Genomic DNA, 21,359 nt, shown 5'->3' with positions numbered 1-21,359 from the left:
GTGGTTGACATGCGCGGCTAAGCCCCCCCCCCCCCCCGTCCGCTCTGGGCCGCCGGTGATTGACATGCGCGGCCATGCCCCGCCCCCCTGCTCTGGGCCGCCGGTGATTGACATGCGCGACCATGCCCCGCCCCCCTCGCGGTGGAATGCCGGTGGTTGACATGCGCGGCCATGCCCCTCCCCCCCCCCCCCCCCCCCCCGGACCTGGGCGCCCCCCCCCCCTGGACCGAGGCATTGTGGGCCGGCGCGCGGGCAGGGACCTGCGCAGACGGAGCCGCTGCCTCGTTCATTTGGCCGGAGGAGCGGGAAGATGGCGGATGGTGATGGTAAGTCGCTCGGGAGCGCCGGCTGAGCACAAACGAGTACAGTCAAGAGACGCGGCAAGGCAGGAATCGTGGGCGTAGGATGCAGGGAGCCGCTGTGAAACGTGGTGTTCTGGGAGGTCGCAGCCTGGCAATGCGGGCACAGCGTGGTCTTCTGGGCGGTTGCAGCCCCGGGGCAGCCGTGGTTTTGCAGCCTCCGTGCACCCACCCCGCGCTTTCGTTGCACATCGGGTCCTGGCGGGAGTTACCGGGGGCATCGGCGCGTCCCTGGGCAGCGAGCGACCCGGGAGTCGGGCGAGGTCCGGACCACGTGGCGGGCACCGCATGGCGCGGCCCGGGACACTAGGCCTGTTGGCTCACTCTGCTTCCGCGCCCCCTCCCACACAATGCGACCTACGTTTAAATCTGCAATCTCAGTTTGTGAAGGTGCTCGCATTCACATTTTCTCAATTACATAGAGTACTGTTTGGTAACGGGCAATGCTTTGGCGACACTGGTGCAGCTGTGCAAATGCTGCCTCAGCTCCTGCAGACCTGACATACTGTGTTACTGACGTGGTTTGCACTTTTCACTTACCTTCCCCTTTCCCTCATACCCCCGAAAGGCCTCCAGGTTGTTTTGTTAATTACGCATTGTACATTGTCGAGCGGAGGGGGCTGTGAGGAGAATAATGGGATCAGTGTAAATATGTGCGCAATGTGTACAACTAGATTTAGGTGTAGAAAATCTAAATAGCCAAATTGCTGCCATTCAGCATTGGTTTTATTTAGAGTTCGGAGGAAATGCTGACTTGCGTATTTTGTTTGTTTTAGATTGTGGCATTTGTTATCTTTTGCTTTTAGGTTATGATTCAATTCACTTATTTATCTGAATGGTGCCTATTGTGAATCTTTACTGGATTATTTTCTTGTCTTCAGTTTCCACTTGTCTTCAGTTTCCACGCTGTGATCTCAACAGATTGTCCATTTTGGCAACATCAGATAGATTTTCCAAAGGGATCAGCATTCTCTGATTTACTGAGTTGTCATATCATCTTCCTTATAGGGCCATTGTGTTGGAAGCCAATTTTACTACTCTGCCTTCCTGTGCCTCAATTTCTACCATGTGAAATAGTGATTTATTTGTGTTACTTCTAGTTTAATCTCCAATCAGTGCCCACAATTCTTATGCTCTTGGTAAAGAAAACAAGAATTAGGAGACTGCTTTTCAGAAATTGTTCAGTTGACTTCTGGGATGGATATGGTACTGAAATTAAAAAAATTCAGGTAATCAGCCATTCCAGTCATGTACCGTATATTTTCTGGCCCTTTTTGCTACTCTTATTGTCAGTTTGTTCATCTCCAATTTGCACCTCCCTTGGATGTGCCTTTTATAATTTACTAACTTGCCACTGTTTTATTGGGAATTGTCACCATTTGTCCTGTGGTCTGCTGTGACATACATTTTACTTTTCTTTGACGGCAACCACCACCAAAACTTGTTTCAATAGACAATAAGTGCAGGAGTAGGCCATTTGGCCCATTGAGCCAGCACCACCATTCAATGTGATCATGGCTGACCATTCAATCCGTACCCCGTTCCTGCCTTCTCCCCATACCCCCTGACTCCGCTATCCTTAAGAGCTCTATCTAGCTCTCTCTTGAAAGCACTCAGAGAATTGGCCTCCACTGCCTTCTGAGGCAGAGAATTCCACAGATTTACAACTCTGACTGAAAAAGTTTTTCCTCATCTCTGTTCTAAATGGCCTACCCCTTATTCTTAAACTGCCCCCTGGATCTGGACTCCCCCAACATTGGGAACATGTTTCCTGCCTCTAATGTGTCCAGCCCCTTAATAATCTTATGTTTCAATAAGATCCCCTCTCATCCTTCTAAATTCCAGTGTATATAAGCCTAGTCGCTCCAGTCTCAACATACGACAGTTCCGCCATTCCGGGAATTAACCTAGTAAACCTACGCTGCATGCCCTCAATAGCAAGGATATCCTTCCTCAAATTTGGAGACCAAAACTGCACACAGTACACCAGGTGCGGTCTCACTAGGGCCCTGTACAACTACAGAAGGACCTCTTTGCTCCTATACTCGACTCCTCTTCTTATGAAGGCCAACATTCCATTCACTTTCTTCACTGCCTGCTGTACCTGCATGCTTCCTTTCTGTGACTGATGCACTAGAACATCCAGATCTCGTTGTACGTCCCCTTTTCCTAACTTGACACCATTCAGATAATAATCTGCCTTCCTATTCATATCATATATATACAGCCGGAAACAGGCCTTTTCGGCCCTCCAAGTCCGTGTCGCCCAGCGATCCCCGTACATTAACACTATCCTACACCCACTTGGGACAATTTTTACATTTACCCAGCCAATTAACCTACATACCTGTACGTCTTTGAAGTGGATAACCTCACACTTATCCCATTAAACTGCATCTGCCCACTCACACAGCCTGTCCAATTCACCCTGCAACCTAATAGCATCTTCCTCACAGTTCATTCACACTGCCCCGCAGCTTTGTGTCATCTGCAAATTTGCTAATGTTACTTTTAATCCCTTCATCCAAGTCATTAATGTATATTGTAATTGTTCATGTTTCATTGATCTGTAAGTGACTGTTTGTCTCTGCAGGTGGTATCTGATTTAACAGTATAACAGCTTTATTTGTCATTCGGTACCGAGGTACCGAACTAAACTACATAGCAGTCATACAAAAAAAGAACACAAGACACATAACCCCAACACAAACGTCCATCACAGTGACTCCAAACACCCCCTCACTGTGATGGAGGCAACAAAACTTCCACTCTCTTCCCCACGCCCACGGACAGACAGCTCGTCCCCGACCGACCCGCACAGTCCCCGCAAGGGGGTGGAAGTCCCCGCGGTCGAATCGCACCGGGTGCTGAAACGTCTCGCGGCCGAGCCAGGCGATGAAAGGCCCCGCGACCAAGCCTTGCGCAGCTAAGTCCCGTGGCCGAGCCGCACCGGGCGATGTTAAGTCCCGCGGCCGAGCCGCACCAGCGATGAAAAGTTATAGTTACACCATTTAGTGTCTTAATTTCAAAAGCATTGCCCTGAGTTGGAATTGCAAATTTAAAAGATTGTACTGAAGTATACCAAAGTGGACATGTATGTAGTAAAACATTTTTAACTTGTTTCCTAAATTGTTGTATTTACCTTTTGCAGCATCTGCAAAGAAGCATAAAAAGAAATCTGGGGAAACTATTGGGGTATGTATTAAACTTTGGCTCTCAGGTGTCTATCCACACAAGTGCTTTAGAGGAAAGATTTATTTTGTTACAATTTTGTTTTAAAGCTGCAGCCTCGCCAACAGTCTGTCTTTTTGTCTTGTTTGCTATTTTTAGTTGTTTAAAAAAGTTTGTGTTAATGTTCTCTGGTTTGTTTTATGTGGGGGGGGGGGGGGGGTATGCTGGAGGTGCAGTTGTTTTCCGGCTCATATCCGGTCGCTGCAGCCTAACATCATGGAGCTGGAGGTGTTGCTCAAGACTGACTTTGAGCCCCACCGTGGGTCCATGGACTATCAGAGCCTGTGATCCTTTGCCTGGGATCGACACTCCAGCTGCAGCCTGTGGATTTCAACATCAAGGAGCCCACGTTCTCAGGTAGAGACTGCTGTTGAGAAGCTCCAAAGTCGCAAGAGGTTCGACCTGCCCCGGTCCGGGGTCCGATCGCCCGGCGCGGAAGAGCTGATATCCTCCCAATGCGGGAGAACAAAGGCTCGAGGCCCCCAACTGCGGGAGAACAAAGAAGGGGAGAAATTAGACTTTTGTTTCCATCTTCCATCACAGTGAGGAATGTGGAGGAGTCACTGTGGTGGATGTTTATGTTAAAATGTATTTTGTGTGTCTTGTTGCTTTCTATTGGTAATGACTATGGCAAATCAAATTCCTCATGTTGCAAAACATGCCTGGCTAATAATATATGATTATGATGTACATTGGAAATGATGCAAACTTAACTTTCTGCTTCAATTTTGTTCTTAAACTATTTTGCTAAGAAAAGCTGCAATGTATAACCTTGATTGTCTGCTGAGTAGCTCTAATCCAGACATGTTGACTTGAGATTCTGCAATTAATGGATTTCTAACACAGAATTCGAGTATTTCCTTCAATGCAGTGATTTAATGTCCTTGTGTTTGGTCTGGTCCCTGTCATTGTTGGGTGGTCTTTCTATCTAATATTCATAGGCAATTGTTTTTTGTTTCCCAAAACCTTCTTATCTGAGAACATTTGTATGTTTCTCAGCCTTTACATCATCCCTCGACCCTTTCACAACCTTAATTTTTGTAGTGTTTATATGTGGTGTGCAGGAGTTTCCTCCATCAAATTATTGGTGATTGAAGTTATTGTGTGCTGTCCCCAACTCGAACGCTGTTCCATGGTTGGCATTTTTGTGTGTCTGTCTAGTATCTGCTTGTAAACAAAAGGTTAGAAACCAGGAACTGCAGATGCTTGTTTACAAAAATGACACAATGGGCTGGAGTAATTCAGTGTGTCGGGCAGCATCCCATGAGAACATGGATAGGTGACGTTTCGTGTCCGGGCTCTTCAGGCTCCATGGATCTGGCGGAGAATAAAATAAAGTTGTCTGTTTTGGGTCTGGGTGATTAAGGCCCAGAGCTGCGAGAGACACTAAGGGCCTGCTGGCACATGGTGGACAGTGTGGAACGCAGGGAGCGCACAAAAACAGAACTGGTGCATTGTGTGTACGTACCTGAAATCCTGGTGGAGCCTGAACTAGAAACTGAGATGAAACCATGTGGTACAAAATGGCAATGAAGGCAAGTGTTGAGGAAACATACTGGTGGAGGTAGTGAGTCCGGATTCTACTGTAGTTCTTGAGTAGCAGTGCAGTGAATCACTGGGGTGGTGGTGACAGGGGGTCATGGAGAATATCCATGGTGAGAGGAGGAAATTTGCTTCAAAGTAGACATCCCTTGAGGAGATTTTGCAGTGGAGCAAAACAAGATAGAAACAAGGAATTTCAGATACTGGTTTACAAATAAAGCCAGAAAAATGGATCGGGCAGCATCTCTGGAGGACAAAGGATAGGTGATGATTCAGGTTGGGACCCTTCAGGTCTGACCTGTTAAGTTACTCTGCCGCTTTGTCATTTTATAATCAAACGGCCCATCAGTTCTGCTATTTCTGAGCTTAGATGTGCTCTGAGCAATCACTATGGCTGTCCATTTCAACCTCTGTAAATTCTTTGAATTGCAATCCCTGAACAGCTTATCTGTTCACTATTCTGTGTTTTACTCCAGATAATAGCTACGGTACATTCCTATGTTGATCTCTTGTGTTTATGTTGGGTAATCAACGGCTCTTGCTGCTTCAGTCCTGTTGCATTAGTTGCCTGATATATCTCAAACCGAAACTGCATTTGATTATCAATATCTCATTAAAAAAATTCCCAACCCTCAAATATTCCATGGCACCTAACTACTTTGACTGTTTTTGCCCTGAAAATTCTGCATAGGTTCAGTCAAATGTATGTCCTAGGCAGTCACTAAGGATTATCAATAACCCGGTTTCACTCTAGTTTTGTGGTGGGTGTTGAGGACCATGCGGGTACGCGGATGGCCAAAGTTGGAGCTTGGAATGCACGTCTGGGTGGGTGGTTGGTTTTTCGGGGGGTGGGGATGTACCTTTTCATTAGCTTAACTTCTCAGTGTTTCCAGTGGTGCTCGACACCATCCTGAAAGCTGCTCCATTATTTGGACTACAAATTGCTTTAAATCTGAGGATGGTACATTTCTTCAAAGAGATGTTGTCACAGAGGAACGTTGGAATCCTTTACATTGGGATGGGGGGGGGGGGGGGGGGCAGGCATTCATTTTATCCATGCCCCTCATAATCTTGTCATCCCTCAGTCTCCTATGCTACAAAGAATAAAGTTCCAGCCTGTCTTACCTTGCCCTATAACTCAAGCCCTGATAATGTCCTAATGAATCTCTTCTGCACCCATCCAACTTAATTCTTCCTATAGCTGTGCAGTGTGTTCCAACTTTTGCACTCTACCCATCCCAATGCCAAATGCTGCCTTTGCTGCACTGGTATACTGAAAGTGCCTGAAAACTATCGTCTAGTTTCCCTACAGCCATCAGACTATTAAACACAACAACCTCCAAATTAAGCTCTGTACTACATAGATTTGGGGGTATTCGTTTTGCCTTTGTACTATTAATGTTAGGTTATGTGTGTGTAACTTCGAAAAGTAGTTCATTATTTGTCTGTGTACACACACTGAACTGCTTTTCGATTATTTACAGAGTACTCTGCTTACATATTCTCTTGTGCTGTTGCACAAGTAAGAATATTGTTCTGTTTGGGATGTATGACAATAAAACACTTTTGACTTGATTTGCCAATTAGGGATCCATGCACCTATATTCCCAGATCTGTCTTGTAATAATCTCCAGGGCTCGACCACTTCTCATGCAAGTCCGGCCCTTGTTTGACATACAAAAGTGCTACACCTCCTACTTGTCAGAATTAAATTCCAATTGCCAATCCTTGGCCCACCTTTATACCGTTACATAATGAACTATCAGTACAGGTACAAGTGCTGCAGGGATCAGTACTGGGTCGACTGCTGTTATGTACATTGAAGACAATGTAGCTAACATTGTCAGTAAATCTGCAGATGACAGTATCACCTAATCGTATTCTAAAGAGATACTGCCTGGCCTGCTGAGTTACTCCAGCGCTTTGACTTTGATTGTAAACTAGCATCTGCAGTTCCTGGTTTATGACATTTCTTCCATTCAATGATGTTCTGCTGTTTTGGATGAATTTTCTGTACTGTCCCAGTACACATTATGACATCCTTTGCCTGGTACAAAATTAAAATTAATGGAATTTCCAAATGTCTTCCATTTCTAGGACATCCAGCAAGCGACAGACTTTCTAATTGCACCAGAATCAAAGACAGTAAAATTAGACACATCTCATTGGCCTTTGTTGCTGAAGGTAAGCTCACCTACATGCATGGATGTAATGTAAAGTTGGATTGTTAGTTTTTAAAAATAAACTTGTTTGAAAATAAGATGCCATAGTCCTTGAGCAAATGTTGCTAACTTGTGGAGCTCTCCTGTATATAAATTGACTGCACCATTCACCTGCATATTAATTTTGTTTATTGCTTCTGGAGGGATTTAGGATTACTTGGGGTCATTACTGGATACAAGTTATCTTCAGTATAATTATTGTATTACAGAATTTTGACAAACTTAATGTACGAACAGCCCATTACACACCCATTCCGAACGGCTGCTCGCCTCTCAAGAGGGAAATTGCTGACTATGTAAGGTGAGTTCTACACTGAACAAAACATCGCTGGAGTTTGCACATCCGAGCCACCCTTCCAGTTTGTGAGGTGCTTGATGACAAAACGATCTTGATGTTAGTTGCACAACGTCTGGAATGCTTTTTGCAGGAATATTGCAACCAATGATGCTGAATAATATTAGTTGTTTCATGCTTTCTCACTTCATCCACCCTTAACTTCACATGTTTCAAATTTGCATGTCTTAAAATTGGCATTTGATCACTTTGATTTAATTTCTGCTATTGTACTTCAGATCTATGATCCAAATAATAAATAATCTGACTCACTGCAGCAAAAGTAATATTTTCTCATCCTCTTGATGCGACTGCATACTCTTGACACTGTTGAATCCATTGGTTTTGGTTCTGTTGTTTTCAAGCTAGTCATTGCCATGGAACCACAAGCAATGTTACTCATTACCTCTCATCCCTTATGGGCTGAGGCCACTGCTGTTCCTCATCTGTTGTAGTCTGTGGCCTATTAGAAAAAACAGGCAGACAACCAAATTCGTTTAACCTCTTTATTCTACTCACCCAGGTGGGAGAGAGTCTAGAAACCGAAGCGTTTAGAAACGCTCAGGAAGCTAGTGTAGTCTCTCTCTCCGAATGCTCACAATTACACACATTTTATACCCTTAATACATGTGCCAGTACATTTCCGTTGCTACCTTATATGGCAAGTTTTACAATGTCCTATAAATCTTTGTTGAATCCTCAGAAGGCAGTGGAGGCCAGTTCGTTGGATGCTTTCAAGAGAAAGCTGGATAGAGCTCTTAAGGATAGCGGAGTGAGGGGGTATGGGGAGAAGGCAGGAACGGGGTACTGATTGAGAGTGATCAGCCATGATCACATTGAATGGTGGTGCTGGCTCGAAGGGCTGAATGGCCTACTCCTGCATCTATTGCCTATTTGTGTCTTTCGGGACCTCCATGTCCGTTGTGTCCATCGTGACGTGACCTCTTCTTTCTTGGGAACAAAGGGCAGTCCATATGGCAAGATGTTCTTCTTAACACTTCAAAGGATGGCTAACCATCAAAGCCTTAAAGCCAGTTGCCCATATCAAAGGATACACTTAGCCATAAACCGCGCTTCCATGCTGACAACAGGATGTCCTGGCAACATAATCGAGCTGGAGCTTTTACACCTTTTTTACACCTCTGCAATAAAACCCACATGGCCACATGCCAAATGTTAGCCCTTACACATCCATGCATTGCTCATTGACAGCATTGTTTCGATGTCCCACAATTTGACTCATTCCTTGGGTTACTGCCACAGATAACTTGGATTTTCTTGACCTCTGTATTGGTAAAACAATTTTTTCTCTCTAAAATAAACACACTTAACTGAGCCATATTATTTGTAACCTGTGCCCTTCCTACTTTCAAACCGTGTGTATCAAAGGCACTATTTAAATGGACGTTGTCATTAATTAACTATTGGAAAAACAGGTAAATACCAGTGATATCTTGGCAGGTCTGGATTCATTAACCTTGATAAGCCAGCAAACCCGTCTTCGCATGAAGTGGTAGCATGGATACGCAGGATTCTGCGAGTGGAAAAGACTGGTCACAGTGGAACACTGGATCCCAAAGTTACAGGCTGTCTAATTGTGTGCGTAGAACGAGCAACCCGACTAGTTAAATCCCAACAAAGCGCCGGTGAGTGGATTTCTTTGCTGGTCTGCAGGCACAACTGTTAATGTTTGTTGAGGATTGCCAATTTCTCATTTGTTTCTGTAATGTGAACAACTAATACCAATTGAAGTTTCAACCTAATACTAAAGTTTTGGAGTTTTGATTCACTGCATTTTGGTGACTTTGGGTGCAATTGTGGGCACTTTTTTTTGTATGTAACAGTCATCTCCACCTAAGTAGGTTTGGGGTGTGCAAGAAAGGGAAGGGGTCTTATAAATGACCTTGAGTTTCTCAAACTCTTAATTTGAGATACAGTAACTGACGTAGCCACTCCTGACAACTCTTTTGCTGTTAATTGTAGGCAAAGAGTATGTGGGAATTGTTCGGCTGCACAATGCTATTGAAAGTGAACTTCAGCTTAGTCGGGTGAGTATGTTTGCATCTTAAAAAATCATTGCAAATCATAAGCCTAGCTTGTATGAGACTCTGAAGTTGTCTGGCGATATAATACATGGATATATATAGGTTTTGTGTGGCTTACTCCGAACTGATTTCAGCAAATTACTCTAACATAATGTTGGGGAGTAATTGGGCAGACCAATTTCCCTCGGGGATGAATAAAGTTTTATTGTATCGTAAATGTGCTACAGTAGCACAATTGAAATTCCCAATTTGCCTGCATCTCAGTATTCCAGTTTTCCCATATCGCCCATATCTTGTATATGCTCGTCATGTTATGTCAATAATTGTTTGGGCCTTGATATTGTGCACGTGAAATGATGAGTAAGTTTATCCATTCGCTGAAAATGCAAACCACTTACTTCACTGCATGCTGATTCCTGTTTTAGGGTCAGTGTGAATTGCATCTATCTTGTGCCATATCATCTTGGTGTTCTGCTGAGAAGTTACTGGTGCCTGATTAGATGTATGTGAATGCGAGATGGTTTGCAGGGTTGGCAGCATTTTATGCTTCCACTCTTAAAGATGAGTGATATATCTGATCACGTCCATAAGTATTTCTAATTGGGATTATCTGAGTGAACGAGGAGGTTTCTGATTGACTTTTCCGCAATGCATGTTTAATGCTGTGGCGTTATTTGTAAACCTATGTAGTTGATTCTAAGTCTATCCATACTGTGACATTTGGGTTAGAGATGGGTTCTTTGTAATTCTGCATGAAAAATTCCACTTCAGTAATAGTTCAAACTGAAAAATTTAACTGAGTATAATTATTGTTAATTCTGCTCATTACTAAATGAATTGTGTTCTGCACTAAAGGGTTTGGAGATGCTGACAGGAGCCTTATTCCAACGGCCTCCCTTGATTGCTGCTGTTAAAAGGCAATTAAGAGTGCGGACCATCTATGAAAGTAAACTGATTGAGTATGATCCAGAGAGGAGGTTGGGTAAGTGATTTTTCTATTGCCAATTTGGAGATAAGTAGTCTTTAAAACATTTAAAGGCACCTTGACATAACAATTCTGATACTGAGCTACAGGAATTATGAGCAAAGTTGTACAGAAGCTTGTTTATTATCAATGGGCAAAATTATACTTCAGTATGGAATTGCATTTACCTTTAACATCTATGTAGTCCTGAGGGCAGCACTGCTGCAGATATCCCATGAAGTGAACCAGTCTGAATGACCACACAAAGGAATCTAGCCCTGCTCCCAAGCTGTCCTGATATTTTCTGACTTCATGCCATTTGTTATGAATGGCTACTGGTCACTTGCAAATACAATTATCAAGCTATTTCTTTGTGGAACCATCTGTTAACTTTCAGCACTACTATCTGGTCTAACAGATTTTAGGATATGTCTTAGAATTGGGCATGGTTAGATTGTTGCAAGCCTTGTATTCTGGGGACAAGATTTCTGCCATGCAGTTCTAGGTCTTGCAATGAAGCAGCCATCTAATCTATATACTGAAACGTTTGTTTGTTCCTGAACTACAGCCAAAATGGTATACAATAGCGCAACAATATTAGGCCCACCCGTCGTCGCTTTGGTGCTAATGGAAATAAGTTTCATTGAAATCGTTGTTAAAAATTTTAAGTTATTCACATTTTAAAGTTTAAATCTATCTCCTAGGGAGGGGGAGGAGCAGGGAGGATAAGGGGGGTTGATGGGGAAGGGAGGAGAGAGTGCTGCACCAATGCAGGAGAGGTTTGGGTCCACTTGGTCCAGTGGCAACTGAACTCTTGGATGGGACAAGTGGCATGATGTCACAAAGGTCAATTGCTAAAAATTATGTAAAAGATTTGAGCTGCTTTCTGGACATATGATGCTGAGTTGATGAATTGAGCACGCTGTGCCAAGATGACTCGTATCTATCACCCTTGACTGATGGCCATTGCATCATGTGAATATTTAAACATGGAGATTTTAAGCGACTCAGAAGTATCTGGTTTGGTAAATGCAAATGTAATTGTATAGTCTCAAGTACTACGTAGTACAATTTTGTTCCACAGACTGCTTTAGGTAAAGTGGAAAAACCAGTAAGCTTGGGCCTAGCGTACACAATGTTCTCATCCAAGCGCCTGTTCTGATCAGGGCTCTACTGTTTACAGGGAAAGAATATCTATTTCTGGTGCAGAGACTCAAACCTCTTTACCCTTTTGCTTCATCCACCTTTGCGAAAGGGGTTAATATGCCTTTCATGCTGCACCTGCATGTTTGTTTAATATACAAATATTCTAGTGTCCCAATGTACAAAACTATTTGGCCTTTTTATAGCATTTAAAGTCTTTGTTCTTCCAAATAAAATGATTCATTTCATTTTTTCTATATTTGCCCGGTATAGTTTTTTTTGCGTATTTTGTGAACTTAGATATAATGTACTCTAATGAAAGGACAGTTATAAACGTAATTAATTAAATATCCAACCTAGTTTAAAAAAATATATATGCACCAGCCTGAAAATGGCAGTTACTGCCACGCTTTTCTGCCTTATGACTAATCTTTTCTCCATAACATAAACTCCATACCTGATTCTTTCCTACAACCTTTCATTTTAATGCTGTAATGTTTTCTGTAGTAATTAACCGATAATGTTTCTGATTTAGGAGTCTTCTGGGTGAGCTGTGAAGCAGGGACGTACATCCGAACACTATGCGTACATATTGGCCTGTTGCTTGGAGTAGGAGGTCAGATGCAGGAGCTGAGGAGGGTGCGGTCAGGAGTGAATGGAGAAAAGGTAGGAATATGCCTCTAAAATCCTGTGAGTTTGGATATAATTATGAAAGCCAGGTGATACCCAAATGAATTACAGCTTGTTTGTGTCTAATTTTATTCTGGTTTGTCTCAAAGTATTGAGTTCAGTGCAGGTTCCTACTCCTGTTCTGGTAATTGTACTTTGGGAAAGTGAAAGGCCAGGGGTTTTTGTACATGGCGGCTGTGTATGTGTCTGCTCCCACCAGGAGACCCCTGGCTAACAGTTGTATATGGTCAATGTTTTATTTTTTGTGTTGGTAATGTTAAGTTCTTGCTCTATGACTTCAGGACAATATGGTAACAATGCATGATGTGTTGGATGCCCAATGGCAATATGACCACAACAAGGATGAAACCTATCTACGGCGTGTCATCTTACCCCTTGAAAAGCTGATGGCAACCCATAAACGGATTGTTATGAAGGACAGTGCAGTAAGTAGAGGCAAATTTGGCTGCATCAATTTTCACCAAGGAGACGGATATGAAGGACAGTGAGATCATTGTGGAGAATACCAATACCAAGGGCAGTTTGAGATTGAGCTGTGGTGTGGGGCCCTTGAGAGCATTACGGTGGATAATTCCCTGGGGGCTTCATGGGATCTATTCCATGCTATTCAAAGAGGCAAGAGATGAGATTGAGCAAGCCTTGACAAAGATCTTTGTGTCTACTCCAGCCACAGACAAGGTCCCGCAAGGACTGAAGAGTAGCTAATGTTGTTCCTTTTTTTAGGAAGGGAGGTGGGGAGAATGCAGGAAATTATAGGCTGGTGAGCTTCATATCAGTAGTAAGTAAGTTATTGGAAATGATTCTTTAAGACAGGATTTACTCCTATCTGGAAGGGGATGGGTTAATTGGTAACGGTCTCTACACGGCAGGTCGTGGCACTTGGGAGGTCAAATTTGAGGGGAAAATATACAATTAATAGCATGACTCTTATTTCTCGATACCATTTTGTTAGTTGAAAGCATCATGCAGGCATGTGAGGTTACGTGGATTTCTGCATTTAAAAAATAATTTCCCATGCTCTGCATGATTTCCCGCGTTTTTCACTTTGCCAAAATTGTGTTTAGAGAAATCAGATCGGGGAAAAAAAGAAAATAAACAATGTATAGCCTTGTAATGAACACTAGAGTTCTGCAAGAAATCCCCTGGCGCCCTGAAATCTCCCCGAAAATGTGGCACCTGGGCTGGGCAAGGCAGCCAATCGGGACTTCCACGATCGATCGGTGGGTTGAATTTGCAGCCTGCGGCCGGGCTCTGGAACTCGAAGCCAGCACATCTATCCCCATAGCCAACTAACGAGCTGGATAAACCGGCAAAGATCTGGAACCAAGAGTGCCAGAAAATCAATGGTGGCACTGTAATGAGTAAAAATTAAATTTAAGTGCAAGATTATATAACTGAATTAATTAAGATGGGGTTAAAATATAAAATGCAGCAGAAAAGCCAATTATCACCTTTTTTGGCTGATTATCAATTAATGTGTGAATTTACTTAAATGTTATTAGTATACAGTGACATATTCACATTATTTTGTAATGTCAGTTTTTACTTTGAAATGCACTAAAAGGCTTAAAACTGGTAATTATGTGTGTAAATTTTTTTTAAATCAGATTTTTTGACCTCTGCTCTTTTCCTCTTTTTTTTTTACCTCACTCACATGCCTGATCATTTTTGAAGAAGTCAGAAGCTTGTTTCTAATCTTGGGTGATCTTATTGGTGTCATCTTCCCCCCTTCTGTCAGGTAAATGCTATCTGCTATGGTGCTAAAATTATGCTCCCTGGCCTGCTCCGTTATGAAGATGGGATTGAGTTGAACCAGGAAATCGTTGTCATTACAACAAAGGGAGAAGCAATTTGCATCGGTAATAGAACTTGAATTGACCGATTTCATTGGATATCATTAAAAATTGTGTTTAATGTATTTAGGAAATTACTTTCCTCGTTGTTTTAGACTTTCACTATTAACGGTTGTTCAAATACTTCAGCATTCGTCTGCACGCACTGACATTTTTTAGTTTTGGTTAAAGAGACTTCAGGCTCAAGTATGTTGATGTTTTGTTTTTCCTCTGGTATTAGGTGTTGCATTAATGACGACGGCAGTAATATCGACATGTGACCATGGTGTGGTGGCAAAGATTAAACGTGTTATCATGGAACGGGACACTTACCCACGTAAGTGGGGCCTGGGGCCGAAGGTAAGCCACGCTTGTTTGGACAGTGGATGGGAACCAGGTGATCTAGCCATATGATGAACTGCAGTGAACAATAGCACTTTGTGCAAAGATGACTTTTATCTATCACCCTTAACTGATGGCTAGTACTTGGATAATGCATTTTATATCATCAGACTTTTATTTTTGTGATGCTGTTGGCTAATGTCTAACCAGGATTGCACACCAGAAGGTGATAGGAACTGTTCTGCAGCAGTCCAAGCTTTCTAATTGACTATTTGCTGTTAAACCTGAAAGATACAAAATGGCCAAAAAAGGATGGAAATGGGAGAGTTGCACAAATTGTCAATGGTTTATACAAGATTTTTAACTGAACAGTTGAAATTGCAGGACTGGTGACTGAAATAGATACAATGGAAGAAGAAATGCAAATTCCACTGTCTGTTTTCAGTGCAGATTTTCCAAACAGTTGGATGCAATTCACTATTAGTTCCGAAGTGAATCTGTTGGGTTCAAAGGGAGAATAGGAACCAGGATCTGGGCTAGTTCAAAGAGAGGATAGGAAATGGTGCCCTGAGTTAAAGGGAAAGCAGGAACTGGGACCCCAGTGAGTGTGCTGCTGGGCAAGAATAGGTTTTGGGGGGGTGGGGTGCCTTGGTGAATGAAAGGAAACGTGGGATCCAGGGATTAGAGAAAACCCACCACTTGGCGATCTAGGTGCTGCATTGTCAGGATTTCAGAATAGTTCCATAGCTGATTATTGTAGTTGAAACCGTGATGTTTTAGAAGGTGAAAAATTGTGTTCTCTGAAGATCATCTGGAGATTCGGATCAGTAACCAATGTTTTTTTTAACTTTAAAGGCAAGTCAAAAGAAAATGATGATCCAGAAGGGCTTGCTAGATAAACATGGCAGACCAAATGGAAGTACTCCCGAATCATGGAAGAAGGACTATGTAGATTACACGTAAGAATTTCCTCAGTTGTGATTTTTGCCACTTGGTGGTGCACTTGTATCACCACTGCATTATGAGCAATATTGCAGTTGAACCACTGCGTGGTGCACTGTAATCATGTGCAACGACAGATTTTGTGTTCTTGAAACTGCTGGGTGCAATGTTTATGTTAAGATCTCCTAATGTACCCCTGTCTCCAGTTGATGAAGTGCCATGCTGAAATTACTCCAATGTAAAGTGAATTGATATTTTACTTCAGTTTGTGCAAGAATGATCTTTTGAAGCTGAGGACCAGCAGACAGTTATCCCTTTCCAGCCTGGTGTGGCTTCAAAGGGAGTCAGTCTGCAAAAGGAATTGGAATTGCAAGATTTCTGCAGTCCATTGTGGGGCTGTCGGCTTCAGCATTTCCTAACATATGAAGTCTTGTGATGCTGGTACTTATTTCTCTTTCGGCCGCCATTGAGCATCGGAAAGCTGTCTGTTTGGAATTTGTTTGGTAAAGGCAACTATTTTCTTTCAAACACCTCATATCTGCACTGATTTTTTTTCAATTTGTTTTCTTTCTAGTCCTGGAAATGTAGGACCTCGCAATGCAGCACAAATCCAGGCAGTGAAGGTAAATATGAGGGATTGGAGTTAACTTTAGCGCAGTGCAATATTTCAGTCACTGATTCCAATTTAAATGTTTAGTTTCGAGACACAACATGGGAACACGCCCTTCGGCCCACCAAGTCCGTGCTGACCAGGAATCCCTGCACGCCTACACACTAGGGACAATTTACAAATTTATCAAAGCCAGTTAACCTAAAACCTGTACGTCTTTGGAGTGTTGGAGGAAACCGGGACACCCGGAGAAAATCCATGCTGTCACAGGGAGAATGTACAAACTCTACAGACAGCACCCGTAGTCGGGATCGATTCGGGGGTCTGGCGCTCTAAGGCAGCAGCTCAACTGCTGCATCACCGTGCCTGGAAATTCTACCAGTGCTGGATGCATTATGTAATGTGTTCCTGAACATTCACATTGGGTGATTCACTTTGGTGGGGGTGGTGGACATTTGGTTGCTCTCCAGCATTTCTACTTGTAAACTCATTGGATTTAATCTATCTTTTGAAAACAGTGCTCCTATGTTTGAGGCTTCTGGTTACTCTTGTCAAGAATGATACAGGGCTTTAGGTCCACTAAATCACTCATTTACACCAATTCTATTTTATTCCCATCAACTCTCCCCAGAAACAAAATCAGATCATTTGGGGGAAATCAATGCGTTCACTGGGAAAACTACTCGCAGGAACTGAGGAAACAGATGCATTGCTGTGTCTATGTTGTGCTGTTCTGAACACAAGTGTGTAAAATGTGTGCATCAGGGATTGGTGTAAAGAATTGTGGTGTTTTAATGCTAACTCTACACTGTTATTACTTGTATTCTTCAGAGAAAGCGAGAAAGTGAGAGTGATGAGTCTGTGGTACCATCCACCCCTGCAACAGTAACATCCCAGCCAGAGCTAACTAAGAAAGAGAAAAAGAAAAAGAAGAAAGAAAAGAAGCAAAAGTTATTTCAGGAATCACTGGTGAGTGTCTGTTACAAAAGGGAAATTAATCCCTAACCAGTCTGAAGAAGGGACCCGAAACATCACCCATTCCTTCTCTCCAGAGATTGTTAAACAAAGCTAGAAAATCTTTTAGTGGTCGGTCTCTGTATTAAAAAAAAACTACGCTGACTTTGTCTCAATTTGTCCTCTTGTTTCTTCTGTGTTAATGTACCAGTCCAGGGCTTAATCTGCATTCTGTATCTGTGGAGAGGTGGGCATTGGAAAGGATGAGACATTTGTGGTTTGCGTGAAGTCAAGTGGTGGAGATGTGGATGTATTGTGGACTATATTTTTGAAAATATTGGCATATTTCACCCGAACACCATAATTTGTTTTGATTCCTCCACATTTTACATACATAACTTTGATGAAAGATGTATCTAAATTTAGTGATACAAAGCTAGGAGGAATGAGCAGTGAGGATGCAAAATCTGGAGAAACGTGGTCAGGGTAAATGTGGCAAGAAGCTGACAGATGGGCATACAGTGGGAGAAACGCGAGGTTGGGCATGTTGGAATGCCAATGTGCAGAAAGGACTGCTGCAGAAAGTAAACAATTTCATAGTATGACATTCAGAAGGGGAGTATCAAAACCAGTTAATGTTGCTGAAAATGCAGTGGCCTTCAATGAGACCATATACTTGAAGCATTTTTTGTTTTCTGTGACCAAAAGTGGATCATTTGCTTTGTAAGTGATGTAGCCTAGAGCAAGCACTGAATGGATTCGCTGGTGAGAGGTTTCACTGTCAACCCATGTGCTATTTGTATAACATCTTGTAAATTTGTTGTTTCCTGGAATTTGAATTGTATGTGATTTAAGGAAGTGTTTATTGAAGGAAATAAAGGTGGATCAATTTAGAGAAGTAACTTGGAGCAATTTAGAGAAACAAATCAATCAATTTTCAATCTGAGATTGTAGCCGTTTAACTACAGTGTAGAGATGGATGGGGGGGGGGCACTGGTGGTAGGTTGTAGAATAGGTCTGATCTCATTGAATGGTGAGGATAGGCTCAAGAGGCCACTCTAATAAAGACATTGCTAAGATGACACTTTGTATGTTTTAAGATTGTCAGTGGATCTTTCCTTTGCATAGGTGAAAATTGAAAGTCCTGAACCAATGTCTACACCAGTAGCACAGGAATCCAATCCAGAAGTCAGCAAGAAAGAAAAGAAAAAGAAAAAAGAAATGGGAAAGTCTGGGACTGGAGTAAGTGCCATTAAAAGTCACTAATCATAGAAGTATTATATTAATACAGAATCGCAGCCTTTTCTTGCTGTCAGGTAACAAGATACTTAATCATTTCTGAAGAACAAACTGCAGTAGTTTAAATGCTATCTTGTGATAGTTTGTATTACAAGGATAATTCAGGGGTGGGATATTGTGATGGATTTTGGAGGACTTGACAGCTGGTGCTAAAGATAGACAAGAAGCTGGGGTGGTTCTTGGGGGGGGGTGAAAGAGCAGTTTGAGATTTGATGTCCAAAATAGTGACTGCTGAGATGACCAGAGAGAAATTCTTCCTGTTAGTTGAGAGTTAAAGTACCAGATGGGGATGTTTGAGGAGGGAAAATTTTAAAAAGTGGTGGGTAATTGTCACTTTGGTTTGAAAGGGAAAATTAGTACAGTAAATGTTTTGAAAATTGTTGGGTTTTTATAGGAATGTGGGGAAATCGAATTTGTTTAGGCCAAATGGATGTCTTCTGTGAAGTAATTCTTTGTGACCATTTACTGTTTTTCTGAAAGTCAGCAAATACGGTTTTGTTATTGAATATAATAAATGTTGTCTTCTGTGTAAATTGTGGATATTTATATGCTTGAGGATATTTATACTGCTGACTTGAGGTTCTTGTAATTTAATGTGAAATCGGAAGCCGAATCGGCATTTGCCCTGCAACCATTAATTTGTTAAATGGGAATGATTGCCTACAGGAGACTGAAAGCTCAAAAAAGAAGAAAAAGAAAAAGGAAAAGGAAAAAGCTGAAACGAGCGAGTAATGAGGTGCCTTGCATCTGGGTTTCTGAACCAGCGGAGAGAAGGCAGCTTCTGCAGGACAGAATCCGATGAACAAGTACTGAGCTAATTGCTATCCCAACAATTAGAAATGTTAAAGTTTTGCTGTTTGAATGACTTTCATAATCAAACTTTGCAATTTTGTAATTAGACTTTTGCCTCCTTCGGTTTAATATCCTGTTTTAAGGATAACAGTCGAAGATTTGTGGATGCACTTATGTGCAGTGTGTTCATGGTTAATTCTGTTAGCATGGTGTGTTATGTTATGGAAAGAATATTTGAGGACAGAAGCGAATAACTGATTTTATTTTCCCCCAGTGACAGGAATAGCCAACATCCCCTCTTGGTCAGGAGTATTTTCTATTATTCCATTCCCTTTGCGTTGCGGTGAAATTCTTTGCTTGCATACCCACAGTGTGCAAACAGTTGCCACAAAAAGGGCGCTGTCAACGTTTTAAAGTTTCCTGCAGCACCAGGTTCTCCTTTGTTCTCCTCTTCCCCCCCACCCCCATGGTGGATCCCCCACACCAGCTCCTTTGTTCTCCTCTTTCCCCCCCCCCCCCCCCATGGTGGTTCCCCCCACACCAGCTCCATCCTGGCCGTTCCCCCTCGCCGGGTCCTCCTTTCTTACATAGAAAATAGATTCAGGAGTAGGCTGTTCGTGCCAGCACAGACATTTAATATGATCATCCAAAATCAGTACCCAGTTCCTGCTTTTTCCCCATATCCCTTGATTCCGTTAGCCCTATCTAATTCTTGAAGACATCAAGATTGACCCCATCCCCCTCGTCCAAAGCAGCAATGTGAATTGAATATAAAGTCACAGCATGAAACCTGTTATCTGCAGATAGCTGGAACCAATCAGCTTGTATTTGTTCACGAATTTGGAAAAATATGGGTCAGTATTGCATTTGGCACATCTGTAGAAATCTATTGGGGTATATTTGTTTTTTAATTGTCCAGTAGTGCTAATTTATGTTCATTTATTGGCATTTGGTTTATGTGAGGTCTAAATCCATTGGAGAATGTAACAGGCTACTACCTCCTACATTAGTTCACAGGGCTCAGTTCACCAAATAAGTTAGAAACGGCATCATGGAGACTTCAGGAATGAGTTGCCTAGAATGGGATGAATTTGCAAAGTGCTACCAATGTGAATATTTTAACTATTTTTCTATTGGGGATCTAGGTTACTGTATTATGTACATTGTAATAAAACTAAATTTAAATGCAACATTTTGGGAAATCCAGTAAACTTGTCCTCAAGATGTACTGTTGGGTTTGAGCCCATGGTACATTTCACTGTACAGTCTGTTTATTGTAACATGCCTGGTCATTTTTAAATAAATGGCTTCTTTATACTTGCTGTCTTTCTTTATGTTTGCCAACTTGTCCACTCAAGTTAGACACAAAGCTGGAGTAACTCAGTGGGACAGGCAACATCTCTGGAGGGAAGGAGTGGATGACGTTTTCAGACTGGTTAAGGATAAGGGAAACGAGAGATATAGCTGATGATGTCGAGAGATAAAGAACAATGAATGAAAGATATGCAAAAAAGTGACGGTGATAAAGGAACAGGTCATTGTTAGCTGAAGATAGACACAAACAGCTGGAGTAACCCAGTGGGACAGGCAGCATCCCTGGAGAGAAGGAATGGGTGACGTTTCGGGTCGAGACCCCCACATCTCTACAGAGATGCTGCCTGTACTGCTGTTACACAGCTTTTTGTGTATCTTCGGTTTAGATTTTAAAAAACTTTAATTTAAAAAAAAAAAAAGATTTTTAGAGATACAGCACGGAAATAGGCCCTTCGGCCCACCGAGTCCGTGCTGCCCAGCGATCCCCGCACATTAACACTATCCTACACACTAGGGACAATTTTTACATTTACCCAGTCAATTAACCTACATACCTGTACGTCTTTAGCGTGTGGGAGGAAACCGAAGATCTCGGAGAAAACCCACGCAGGTCACATCTATACAGATGGCGCCCGTAGTCAGGATCGAACCTGAGTCTCCGGCGCTGCATTCGCTGTAAGGCAGCAACTCTACCGCTGTGCTACCGTGCCGCCTTTTAAACCAGCATCTGCAGTTTCTCCTTAC

The 21,359-nt window shown here is 42.4% G+C and overlaps 1 protein-coding gene and 4 non-coding genes across 5 annotated transcripts; all 5 read left to right on the top strand.

The window, feature by feature from the left end:
• The first annotated feature begins 235 nt into the window (after nt 1-235).
• Nucleotides 236-20,610, top strand: dkc1 (dyskeratosis congenita 1, dyskerin). The gene is made up of 16 exons (XM_078412352.1): nt 236-326; nt 3,511-3,554; nt 7,230-7,316; nt 7,564-7,655; nt 9,150-9,334; nt 9,672-9,736; nt 10,589-10,715; nt 12,376-12,506; nt 12,812-12,955; nt 14,269-14,389; nt 14,604-14,722; nt 15,560-15,663; nt 16,221-16,269; nt 17,088-17,225; nt 18,339-18,452; nt 19,176-20,610. Exons 1-16 carry the CDS (start codon nt 311-313, stop codon nt 19,239-19,241), a joined length of 1,602 nt encoding a protein of 533 aa, XP_078268478.1. The 5' UTR covers nt 236-310; the 3' UTR covers nt 19,242-20,610.
• LOC144600759 (small nucleolar RNA SNORD17) lies at nt 10,082-10,315 on the top strand. The gene has a single exon (XR_013548183.1). It is a non-coding gene; the product is annotated as a small nucleolar RNA SNORD17 (small nucleolar RNA).
• Nucleotides 11,587-11,662, top strand: LOC144600755 (small nucleolar RNA SNORD83). Its single transcript, XR_013548180.1, has one exon. It is a non-coding gene; the product is annotated as a small nucleolar RNA SNORD83 (small nucleolar RNA).
• LOC144600757 (small nucleolar RNA SNORA36 family) lies at nt 12,612-12,749 on the top strand. Its single transcript, XR_013548182.1, has one exon. It is a non-coding gene; the product is annotated as a small nucleolar RNA SNORA36 family (small nucleolar RNA).
• LOC144600754 (small nucleolar RNA SNORD83) lies at nt 14,768-14,843 on the top strand. Its single transcript, XR_013548179.1, has one exon. It is a non-coding gene; the product is annotated as a small nucleolar RNA SNORD83 (small nucleolar RNA).
• Nucleotides 20,611-21,359: the final 749 nt, after the last annotated feature.

Source organism: Rhinoraja longicauda, chromosome 15 (genome assembly GCF_053455715.1).
Source record: "Rhinoraja longicauda isolate Sanriku21f chromosome 15, sRhiLon1.1, whole genome shotgun sequence".
NCBI lineage: Eukaryota > Metazoa > Chordata > Chondrichthyes > Rajiformes > Arhynchobatidae > Rhinoraja > Rhinoraja longicauda.
This window is presented reverse-complemented; position numbering and strand designations above follow the sequence as displayed.

What these genes read in the sequence shown, in the direction of transcription:
- dkc1 (XM_078412352.1), top strand. An exon ending in TAAATCCCAACAAAGCGCCG is followed by an intron (nt 9,335 to 9,671) that starts GTGAGTGGATTT and finishes TGTTAATTGTAG; the next exon opens with GCAAAGAGTATGTGGGAATT. An exon ending in AGTGGGGCCTGGGGCCGAAG is followed by an intron (nt 14,723 to 15,559) that starts GTAAGCCACGCT and finishes TTAACTTTAAAG; the next exon opens with GCAAGTCAAAAGAAAATGAT.